The sequence below is a fragment of the Epinephelus fuscoguttatus genome, linkage group LG5, assembly GCF_011397635.1.
Source record: "Epinephelus fuscoguttatus linkage group LG5, E.fuscoguttatus.final_Chr_v1".
Classification (NCBI taxonomy): domain Eukaryota; kingdom Metazoa; phylum Chordata; class Actinopteri; order Perciformes; family Serranidae; genus Epinephelus; species Epinephelus fuscoguttatus.
The window spans coordinates 25,808,090-25,820,439 of record NC_064756.1 but is presented as its reverse complement, the minus strand read 5'-3'; the positions used below and the strand labels follow the sequence as shown (position 1 = coordinate 25,820,439).

The 12,350-nt window shown below is 37.6% G+C and overlaps 2 protein-coding genes across 2 annotated transcripts; both read right to left on the bottom strand.

Annotated features, from left to right (window-relative positions):
- Positions 1 to 1,041: 1,041 nt before the first annotated feature.
- On the bottom strand, positions 1,042 to 5,247 carry LOC125888793 (extracellular calcium-sensing receptor-like). The gene is made up of 6 exons (XM_049576395.1): positions 5,054 to 5,247; positions 4,527 to 4,824; positions 3,243 to 4,037; positions 2,917 to 3,144; positions 2,444 to 2,567; positions 1,042 to 1,955 (listed from the first exon to the last, which is right to left on the bottom strand). The coding sequence occupies exons 1-6, from the start codon at positions 5,083 to 5,085 to the stop codon at positions 1,042 to 1,044; spliced, it is 2,391 nt and encodes a 796-aa protein (XP_049432352.1). The 5' UTR covers positions 5,086 to 5,247.
- A 2,700-nt stretch (positions 5,248 to 7,947) lies between these two features.
- LOC125888817 (extracellular calcium-sensing receptor-like) lies at positions 7,948 to 11,926 on the bottom strand. The gene is made up of 6 exons (XM_049576434.1): positions 11,733 to 11,926; positions 11,204 to 11,501; positions 9,683 to 10,474; positions 9,292 to 9,519; positions 8,994 to 9,117; positions 7,948 to 8,861 (listed from the first exon to the last, which is right to left on the bottom strand). The coding sequence occupies exons 1-6, from the start codon at positions 11,819 to 11,821 to the stop codon at positions 7,948 to 7,950; spliced, it is 2,445 nt and encodes an 814-aa protein (XP_049432391.1). The 5' UTR covers positions 11,822 to 11,926.
- Between the last annotated feature and the right edge of the window lie 424 nt (positions 11,927 to 12,350).

Sequence of the window (12,350 nt, the reverse complement as noted above, 5' to 3'; positions counted from 1 at the left end):
TACAGATCCAGGAAACAACATGTGTTTTACTATGAAACTTTGATTTCATATAAATGCTGTGGAGAAACTGTGATACATTGGTACATTATACATATTATAGATTACAAACAAGGTGAAGATGATTATAAAATGCAGTTACATTTTAGTAGAGTGGTTTCAGTAAACATGACAGCTAAGACATCTGAATGTACCAGTTATTTCTATTCATTTGTTTTTGTATAATACAAAAAACTGTCATCTTAATCTGCTGTGGTAAAATTGATGAAATCACAGGTTAAAACTTTTGTGATTTAACAGAGATTGTGTTAGAAGCAGAATTTATATTAACTTTGGTATTATTACCCAACACGAACTACATTAGTCTGATCATAGATAAAGCTGCTTAGATTAAAAAGGAGTTATTCTTTACACCACATCATATAACAGCTGAGTGCTGCTGTTTGTGTTTCCACATTATGTAACTGACGATATTGTTAGAAACCTTTTGTACCGACATTTTTAACTTCATTCAGTCAGAGGACAGACGTACAGTTGTTCCCGAAACGTCTGATAAGTTGCAATTATCATGTAGACGGCTACAAAATAAAAACTTACCATTGAGGAAAAATGTCCAGCTCCAGTGTTTGTTTCGAAGCAGCTTCGAAGTCTGTCGGCTTGTGTTTCTTCACTCAAATCGATAATGGTGGACAGCTGCCGTTGTTAGCTTTAGCTTTAGCATCAGCGGTGTTGTTTACGCCAGCCTCTGGAGGTGAAGTCAGATAAGGTAAGGGGCGTGTTGTTTCAGATTCACGCTCTAAGCGTTGCACCAATCACAACAGACTGAGTGAGCTGACCAATCAGAGCAGACTGGGCTGCTGGGGAGGCAGGACATAAGCCCAAACATAGTGTTTCAGACAGAGAGGCTGCAGCACTGAGCAGTACAAGACAAATAATGTGTGTTTTGAAAAGTAAAGCACATAAATCTATTACACTAGACCCCAATATTACATATTTAAATCAATATGGCCCTGGAAATGAGCATAATAGGTCCACTTTAAGTTTTCAAAATGATTTTGGTGCCCCCTTCCCCATTATATCCTTTTTTGTATTCTTCTCGGGTTTCAGTAAGACAATATAACATTTTGGGAAAAAAATACAAATGAGCAGTCCAAAACTGGAGGCCAGAATAGCAAATATCTCCACAGCAACACTGAACTTCCCAGGGGAGCTGACATATGCTGGAATAAAGGTGATCCATACTGCACAGAATATCAGCATGCTAAAAGTGATATATTTGGCTTCATTGAAATTATCAGGGAGTTTTCGGGCAAGAAAAGCAAGAATAAAACATAACATGGCCAGAAGTCCGATATACCCAAGAACAGCCCAAAAGCCTACAGCTGAACCCAGAGCACACTCTAAAATAATTCTATCCTTAAATTGTTTAAAGTTCTTAAATGGAAAAGGAGGTGAAATTGTTAACCAGAGGATACATATGATAACTTGTACAAGAGTGAAAGCCAGAACACTGAGCCTCTGCTGTGCAGGCCCAAACCATTTCATCACATTACTACCAGGAAGTGTTGCCCTGAAGGCCATTAACACCACTATAGTTTTCCCCAGAACACATGAGATACAGAGGACAAAGGTGATGCCAAATGCTGTGTGTCGCAGCATGCAGGACCACTCAGAGGGCCGGCCGATGAAGGTCAGAGAACACAGGAAACACAGAGTCAAGGAGAAGAGCAGCAGGAAGCTCAGCTCAGAGTTGTTGGCCCGAACAATAGGAGTTTTCCTGTATCTGAAGAAAATGAATGCCACAACAGCAGTGATGCATGTTCCCAGCAAGGACGCTGCAGTGAGCAGTGCTCCCATTATCTCTTCATATGATAGAAACTCTACCTCCTTCTTTACACAGGCATCTCCTCTTTCATTTGACCAGAACTCAGGGTGGCATTGCACACAGGTGATAGAATCTGAAAATGATTTTAAAGCAGGTGTCAGACTTGCTCAGTACATTTGATGTTTTTGTCACTATATTGCTTATTTTCCATGCATACAAGACATACAGCACATAATTACCGAATAACAAATGGATAGTCATATGACAGTTTCATGGTACTATTATGAATGATTTGGTTTTGAAAGTACAATAAACAGTGAAAAAAGGTTAAATTCCTAAATACAGGTTTTATTTGTTTTTATTGTACAAATGTTTGTTTCTTAATAAAATGTCAATTTTCAGTCCAACTGCACAGACAATTTCATTCACTCTCAATACCAATAACTACAGTTTCAGAAAGAGAGATGTCAAAACCTCAGCAAATGAGACCAAATTTGCCTGCTCAGATACCACAATGACAAGGTGTGAAACAAACTAAAGGCCTTTTGGTAATTTAAACGAGCTGACCCTTTAATGAGCTTTTTTTGAAAATATATTTTTTCTATTGACCAAATACTACACCTGTAATGTTGCTTATCTCTCCCTCTGCACATGTTAAGCAGTCATAGCAGCAGACAGGCTTTCCTTTCTGGAGAACCTTGCGAGTTCCTGGATGACAGTTCTCACTGCAAACTGACACAGGCACCTGCAAAAACAAAATGACTTTGAGAAAATATACGGGCATTCACTTTGAAAAGGTTGTTCTTGTAAGGTTCTGTTAAGCATTTTGATACATCATTCACAAACATCATGATGCAACAGCTGGTGGCATATGAATTTTTTTCATGAACTATTAAAATGGACTATATGAACATTACAGTGGCTTACCTGTTGTGAGTTGTCTGTAATATACAGACATTCACTTTGAAAAGGTGTTGTCTTTTTTAGGTTCTGTTGTGCATTTGTATGCATCTTAAACATCATGATACAACAACTAGTACTAAATGAACATTTTAACTATTAAAATGGACTGTATGAACATTACAGTGGCTTACCTGTTGTGAGTTGTTTGCCCAAATTAGAGACTTATTTTGCAGATTCAGCTGTTTGTCTGCAGGTAAAGATGCATCATAGAAACCAACTGTGACAAAGTCTGCAATACTATTTTCTGTTGGCTGCCAGTTTATAATTTCATACTTTGCTGCTGGGTCTCCATTCTCATTAAAGTAAACCTCCTCTCCTTCCTTTGTTTTGAAATGAATCATTTTTATATGTTGTAAAATCTAAAAGAATATCCATCAACGTAGATCATTATCTGACACAGTTTTGTAGGCCTGGTAGCGATACACCATGATAGACTGATAATTAATTTATGGCTCACCGTATATGGATCTAGCTGCACCTTCATGTTACATGTTTTGTTACAACTAAGAATACTATGAAGTGCATGGGCCACAGCATACACTCCTTTATAGACATTGTTAAAGATAGGCATGAGCGACATATCAGTGAAGCTGTTCTGCACTCCAGTCAGATCCTCATGTCCAGTACATTCTCTCTGATTCTCTGTGGACAACTTTGACTGCTTGAACTTACAGCTGAATAACGTCTCCCAAAACTCTGTAAACATTTCATTACCAGATGAATTGAGAGGCTTCACATCCAATATGAACTCTCTCATGCCACTGACATGTGCTTTGGGGATGGACAGGCCTATGGCACCATCCAGAATGTGATGCTTATCCATGGCTGCAGTTTCAGGATCAAAGATCCAGCTTTCACTACCGACCCACTGGTACCCAGTCAAGTTGTGGTGAGACATCTTTTCTATAAGTGTCTTCATATCAGTGGGGGACAGAAAAGTTACAATCACCTTGGAAGTGGAAGCTTTGATAATGTCAATTATCTTTTGTATTTTGTCTGGTGGATCTGTTCTAAAGAAAGACACAGAGTACTCCAGACAGATGCCCAGCTGCTGGGCTGTTTCTGTAAATGTGGTCATGCCATTGTTCCCATAATCATCATTTGTTCTAATAGCTCCAACCCAAGTCCAACCAAAGTGCTTGACCAACTGTGCCAGGGCTCTGCTCTGGTAGTCATCACTGGGTATTGTCCTGAGGAAGGATGGGTACTTGGTTTTATCACTGAGACAAGCACAAGTGGCATAGTGGCTGATCTTAAAGAAAAAACAAACAAAAACAATATATAATACAAAGTATTATAATCATACTTTGCAACGTTATAATAAACGTCTAAATGATGGGTATAGACATTTTACAAACAATTAAATTAGAATGAACAATTTGTGATATATATCTTGTTAATCAATCTAAATCACTTTCTTCAGAGTTTACATACAATTCAATAATTTGGTCATTCTGAAGAAATACTTAATACAGTGTATAACATGTTACAATATGTGTAATAACGAACTGTTAAATTAACATAAATCAATTCATTTATTTATAATTAGTTAACAACATTTAATTATAATTTCTTTATTGATTATCATTAAAGTCACTATAAGTTTGATTATGAATATACCTTTTTTTAAATGGTAATTAGAAAGTGTTGCCTACAACTGTTTTAAAACCCCTTTTGTTTTCATCAGCTAGAAGAAATACAGGATAATAAGTACATTTTCATTTTGATCAATCTCACCCACCACTGGGATATGAAAGGGTCCGATTACAGAGGCTATAGCCATGGAAGGAGAGGAAGAGGCCTCTCCCATAATGGCCTGCACTTGGGCTGGTCTGGCACATGGTTCCTGGGAGAATGCAGATAACTCCTCATTACCATTAGCCAAAGCCAGTGTAACCCTCACACCTCTGGAAATGGAGCTACAGACATCATAGATCTTATAGCCCAGAGAGATTCCAGGCAGCAGGTCTGTTCTGTTATTAATCTCCTCTATGGCAAAGAGCATAGCCTGGGCATACTGGAAACCTCTGAAATTCAAACTAGATATTGACAGATATAAATATTGGAAATGCAAACAATTTGTCCTTGCAATAAAAATATAGCACAGGAAATAAAAAGCATTTGGTGGTATTAAGACATGTAAGAGAGAATATCTCTAATTCTAATACTTAGTACTTAGGTCCTTTGCTGTACCTGACTGTTATGTATCTGTACTCACCATTCACTTAGATAGTTCAAATCTAAATAGATGTTGACCGTCTGATTTACCTGGTGCATTGCAGTGGCAGTGGCTTGTGCATGTAGTTGTCCTGTCTGGTTTTCCATCTTCTGTGCAAAGGGAAGATTCCCCCCAGCAAAATGTCTCCATCCTTAGATAGCTGGGGGTTCTCATGATCCCCTCTTCGCCTGCATGACAGCTCCTCAGCCTGAGAGACAGATGCCACCAGCAACAGCTGTAAGAATGCCCATCCCTTTTCTGGCCACTTCTCCATTAACATCATACTGTCTCTGACAGCTTAACCACCGGGTTAGGATCACACATAAATGCAAATTAGAGGCTTGCACTGGTATTTATATATTCTGGAGCAGCATAAAAAAATATAATAGAACAGTGATGTTTTATCTCTGTGGACCTACAAGGTGAGGCAACAGGAAAGTGTCTGAATAAAAGAGGTTTTTGCCTTATCCTATTCTTTAAGGTATACTATACAAGATTTTCCTATATACTGTATATATATATATATATATATATATATATATACATATATGAAAAACTACATACAAAAGTAATTCTTTATCCCAATCATCACTCATGACCCAATGATAAATGGGTGGTGGTAGTGTGTTTATTGGCAAAGACCATGCCCTCTACCTGCACTTTCTTATTTTCTTCTTATTTTGCTATGTTTGGGATATTTTCCTGGGCAAAATGCACAGCGCCAAAAAAAATGCAAATATAGCAAGGCAATTAGTTGGTATTTCAATTTTACTTTTGCTGGCAAAAGTGTTTACAAATCGTAGCTGACAATTCATGCTTAATACCTTGAAATTCATATTAGACATTACATCATTATCAGATAAGAATATTAAGTTGTGCCAGACAAAAAGGTTTCCTACTTTAAAATAATAATGTTGGCACCATTTAGTTTTAAATTTATAATTGTAATTTTGTAATTTACATTCTGGAAAATAATGCAGTATGAAGGTGATGTAAGGTTTAAAAATTGACACTTACTAGGCATACTGATATGCCCCACAACAGTAAAGTCTTGTCAACAATGGTTTAACTGGTGTTTTCTGTTTAGTTTTGGGACCACTCAGGGGCAAACCTGACACTGATATGGCTATCATATAAGCAATCATATATGCTCGATTACCCATTTTATTCATATTCCTTCAGTCCATATGGGTCCTTTAATCAAAATAATCAAAGGGTTTTACATAAAAATGAAACCTAGTGAGGTGAAAGTGTATATTAAGTGAATATTGTTTTAACAAGATAAAGTGGTGTTATGTCCCGTAATCCTCAAGTGCCATGTGTGATGAAGCTCTCTCTTTTTCTCTCTCTAATGCGCTGTCTGTGGGAGCTAGATGAGATGAATAATTCATAACTGAAATGTTATTCACAGCCTCATTTTTACATGTAATATTTATACTGGTTTAAATAAACTATTTGATCATATTTTCCCATCTTAGCTGAGCGACAGGTTTGTGTAAAAGGAATTAAAGGCCTGACCCATTTAGATGCCTGTACCAAATATAAGCCAGAGTTCAGTGATTTAAGCAAATAATTGTTTTACTGTAACCTGCTAGAAGGAGGATGTCAAAATATAAAAATTGTAATTTTCTGTTGCCAGTAGGTGGTGTTATGAGTGTGTTTCAAAATTCCTCTGTAGATGTGTTCAGGCCATGACTGTCATCATATGTGTCAAATTATGACAAGATCTGATCATGTAGTGTCAACTTACAACAGCTTATGTTGTCTTGTCGAAACATCAAAACTTGCTGCGCTGCCACAGCAATGGCCTTCAACAGAAACTCACATTTATCACAATAAAGCATCACCAAGGTGTTATGGCTGTTTTGGCCAAATTTCAGGTGGATCTGGTCAACTTTGAAGAACATGAAAATTAAACTATAAATCGCCATTTCCTGATGCCGGGGTGCTATAACTTCGACTAATTATTGGCATGTAGATATGTTCAGACGAGGACTGTCATCAAACCTGTGAAATATGAGTTAGATTGGACCATGTATGCTGGAGTTACAAACCACGTCCTGTTTGGTGGCAGAACATGGAAGTTTGACACCTCGCCACCATTACACAGTTTGACAAAAACTCAACCTTTGAACAACTTTTGAGGTCTAATGCCTTAAGATGGTCAACACCAAATTTGAAGTCAACCGGATCAGATCTGTAGGGGGAGCTCCTTCAAGAATGGAAATGGCAAACAATGCTCAAAAATTCTACATGAAAATCAAAATGGCTGGCTTCCTGTTGGGCTAGGGTATGGCTCCATGAGACATTTATGTACGTCTTGGGACTTCAATGTGCCTACCACTTTTTGCACATGTCAAATGAGCTTCAGGAGCTGCTTTGTAGAAATTTTGTAGTGGGTGCTCCTGAGCCATTTTTTGGAAGCTGAGCATGACACCCCTAAAATGTGATTTTTTTTTTTTTTTTTCACCAAATGTGATTTATGTAGGGGAGGAAGAACAAAAATTCCTTGGATTTCATTAGGGCCTCTCACTGTATGGTGCTTGGGCCCTAATAATGCCAGTGGGACACAGACATAGGGACTGACATGAACGAAGATACACATGAAGCCAGACCAGCTCCCACAACAATGGACAAAGAAGCTTAGATCACAGCACACAAAGAGGGAGCGTAACTTCAATCTCTGCTTAAGACGATTTAACTCTACGGTAGGATATCTTTATAAAGCAAATAGTTGTTTGCTGCTACAATTATGCTCTGAATGTTGCATACAGCTCCATTAAAGTCTAAATGCAGTACAAAATACACACACACACACACATACACATAGACTGTATATCTCACACCATGACGGTTAATGTAATTATTTATCAACTTAAAGCTGTTATCTCCAATTCTAATGTCAAAATTATAAGGGTTTTTGTAAAATTGATATTTCAAGTTTTCAAAATGATTTTGGTGCCCCCTTCCCCATCATATCCTTTTTTGTATTCTTCTCTGGTTTCAGTAAGATAACATAACATTTTGGAGCAAAAATACAAATGAGCAGTCCAAAACTGGAGGCCAGAATAGCAAATATCTCCACAGCAACACTGAACTTCCCAGGGGAGCTGACATATGCTGGAATAAAGGTGATCCATACTGCACAGAATATCAGCATGCTAAAAGTGATAAATTTGGCTTCATTGAAATTATCAGGCAGTTTCCGAGCCAGAAATGCAAGAATAAAACATAACATGGCCAGAAGTCCGATGTACCCAAGAACAGCCCAAAAGCCTACAGCTGAACCCAGAGTGCACTCTAAGATGATTCTGTCCTTGAATTCCTTAAAATTCTTGAATGGAAAAGGAGGTGAAATTGTTAACCAGAGGATACATATGATTACTTGTACAAGAGTGAAAGCAAGAACACTGAGCCTCTGCTGTGCAGGCCCAAACCATTTCATCACATTACTACCAGGAAGTGTTGCCCTGAAGGCCATTAACACCACTATAGTTTTCCCCAGAACACATGAGATACAGAGGACAAAGGTGATGCCAAATGCTGTGTGTCGCAGCATGCAGGACCACTCAGAGGGCCGGCCGATGAAGGTCAGAGAACACAGGAAACACAGAGTCAAGGAGAAGAGCAGCAGGAAGCTCAGCTCAGAGTTGTTGGCCCGAACAATAGGAGTTTTCCTGTATCTGAAGAAAATGAATGCCACAACAGCAGTGATGCATGTTCCCAGCAAGGATGCTGCAGTGAGCAGTGCTCCCATTATCTCTTCATATGATAGAAACTCTGCCTCCTTCTTTACACAGGCATCTCTTCTCTTATTTGACCAGAACTCGGGGTGGCATCTCACACAGGTGATAGAATCTGAAAATAATTTTAAAGCAGGTCTTAGACTTTATTTTTTTTGCGTCTATGTTTCATTTTTACCATGTATACAAGACAACCTGTAATTTGACATTTTCATTCTCATTTTATTATTTAATAATAATACAACACCTGTCATGTTGCTTATTTCTCCCTCTGCACATCTTAAACAGTCATAGCAGCAGACAGGCTTTCCTTTCTGGAGAACCTTGCGAGTTCCTGGACGACAATTCTCACTGCAAACTGACACAGGCACCTGCAAAAACAAAATGACTATGAGATAATATACAGACATTCACTTTGAAAGGTGTTGTCTTTTTTAGGTTCTGTTGTGCATTTGTATGCATCTTAAACATCATGATACAACAACTAGTACTAAATGAACATTTTAACTATTAAAATGGACTGTATGAACATTACAGTGGCTTACCTGTTGTGAGTTGTTTGCCCAAATTAAAGACTTATTTTGCAGATTCAGCTGTTTGTCTGCAGGTAAAGATGCATCATAAAAACCAACTGTGACAAAGTCCACAATGCCATTTTCTGTTGGTTGCCAGTTTATAATTTCATACTTTGCTGCTGGGTCTCCATTCTCATTAAAGTAAACCTCCTCTCCTTCCTTTGTTTTGAAATGAATCATTTTTATGTGTTGTAAAATCTAAGAAGACATGAATCAATGTAGATCATTATCTGACAAACAGCTTTTAGGCCTATTGGCTCAACACCATGACAAACAGACTGCAACAATTGTTTTTCAACATTTAAAACATGTTCCTTGTTCATGTGAAAACTATATTTTAAGTCTACTGTGCCCAACTCACCGTATATGGATCTAGCTTCATTGTGTTACATGTTTTATTACAGTCAAACATGCTATGCAGTGCATGGGCCACAGCATACACTCCTTTATAGACATTGTTAAAGATAGGCATGAGAGACATGTCAGTGAAGCTGTTCTGCACTCCAGTCAGATCCTCATGTCCAGTACATTCTCTCTGATTCTCTGCCGATGATTTTGACTGCTTGAACTTACAGCTGAATAATGTCTCCCAAAACTCTGTAAACATTTCATTACTAGATGAATTGAGAGGCTTCACGTTCAAAATGAACTCTGTCATGCCACTGACATGTGCTTTGGGGATGGACAGGCCAATGGCACCATCCAAAATGTGATGTTTATCCATGGCTGCAATTTGGGAATCAGAGATCCAGCTTTCACTGCCAACCCACTGGTACCCAGTCAAGTTGTGATGAGACAACTCATGTATAAGCACATCCATATCCATGTGGGAGAGGAAAGCGACAATCACCTTGGAAGTGGAAGCTTTGATAATGTCGATTATCTTTTGTATTTTGTCTGGTGGATCTGTTCTAAAGAAAGACACAGAGTACTCCAGACAGATGCCCAGCTGCTGGGCTGTTTCTGTAAATGTGGCCATGCCATTGTTCCCATAATCATCATTAGTTCTCACAGCTCCAACCCAAGTCCAACCAAAGTGCTTGACCAACTGTGCCAGGGCTCTGCTCTGGTAGTCGTCACTGGGTATTGTCCTGAGGAAGGATGGGTACTTGGTTTTATCACTGAGACAAGCACAAGTGGCAAAGTGGCTGATCTAAAAAAAATAGAAGTGATATCCCAAGATAAATTTAAAACATTTACACAGCACACTACAATGTGGTAATGCTCATAATCATCATTTATAAATGGTAAATTAATTGTTCATAAACTCAGGTTAATAGATATTTTACTGTTAACAAACAATTAAACATTAAACAATAATACTGACTTACTATTAGCAATGCCATAAGAAATTATTTTAACACGTTTTTCAGACACATTCTAATATTCTATACTTTCTTGGCTATCTGAAAAGGATGATCAACTTATTTTTAAACCTTCAAGAAACTACAACACCAGACCAGATATTCTTAACATTTTGTTCATGGTTAATAATTGTTTTTTTTTAACCATCTATAAACATTATATGGTTGTCCAGTATGATATTGTCCCTTTTGTAGATACTATACACAATATTCATAAACCATTTTAAAAAAATATTATAATCATCAGTTGCAAATGTATAATAAACATGCAAATGATGGGTATAAACAGTTTACAAATATCTGGTCAATCAATATAATGTTTTTTCAAACAACTTCTGAAATGTTAAATATCTAAATGCTGATGAAATACTAAAAATGGTGTATAACATCTTTCTAATGTGGCAAATTAACATAAATAATAGCATTTTTAATAAAAAAAATATTCAATTACCAATTCATTGTTGTTGACATCAGAATGACAACTATATAATTAATCCATTTTGACCAATCCTACCCACCATTGGCATATGAAAGGGTCCGATAACAGTGGCTATAGCCATGGAAGGAGAGGAAGAGGTGTCTCCAATAATGGCCTGCACTTGGGCTGGTCTGGCACAAGGTGCTTTCGAGGGTGCAGATAACACCTCATTACCATTAGTCAAAGCCAGTGTAACCCTCACAGCTCTGACCATGGAGCGACAGGCATCATATATCTTGTAGCCCAGAGAGATGCCAGGCAACAGGTCTGTTCTGTTATTAATCTCCTCTATGGCAAAGAGCATAGCCTGGGCATACTGGAAACCTCTGAAATTCAAACTATATGTTGATTGTTATAAATATTGGAATTGCAAACAATGCATTCTTTTTTAAATTTTAATACTCAATTTCATAACCTTTTATATTATTATTAGTATTACTATTATTACTATTATTATTATTAGTAGTAATGGTATAAGTAGTAGTAATAGTGGATGTACCTGTTTTATGTCTTTACCAACTTCCACATATGTATTTAAAATCAGCATAGATTTCTACAGTATAATTTACCTGGTGCATTGCAGTGGCAGTGGTTTGTGCATGTAGGTGTCCTGTCTGGTTTTCCAGCTGCTGTGGAAAGGGAACATTCCCCCCAACATAATGTCTCCATCCTTAGATAGCTGGGGGTTCTCAGGATCCCCTCTCCGCCTGCACACCAGCTCCTCAGCCTGAGTGACAGACGCCACCAGCAACAGTTGCAAGAGTGCCCAACACTTCCCATGCCACCTCTGCACGGACATCGTATTATTGTATTGAGAGTTAAACCACTGGGTGGCATCACATGTAACTTAAAATAAATAAGACATTTGCACCAGTACTTATACATTTTGGAGCAGTATTTATGAAAAAAAAACAATGAACAAAAAAAAGAGTAGTGATGTTTTTTCTCTGTGGACCTACAAGGTGGGGCAAGAAGAAGAAGAAGGTGCCCAAACAGAGAGGAGTTTTTGTCCAAAGCCTAATCTGAATGACTGTATATCTAACTGTATATCTAACTGTATATTCAGTTATGCTGTACAATATGCGTGCCTTTTCTGAATTCATTTATTTATATATAATAATATTTCTTTTTAACAGTATGGAGGTGCAATTTATACTTGAATTCATAATTGTGATTTTAAAAATGGA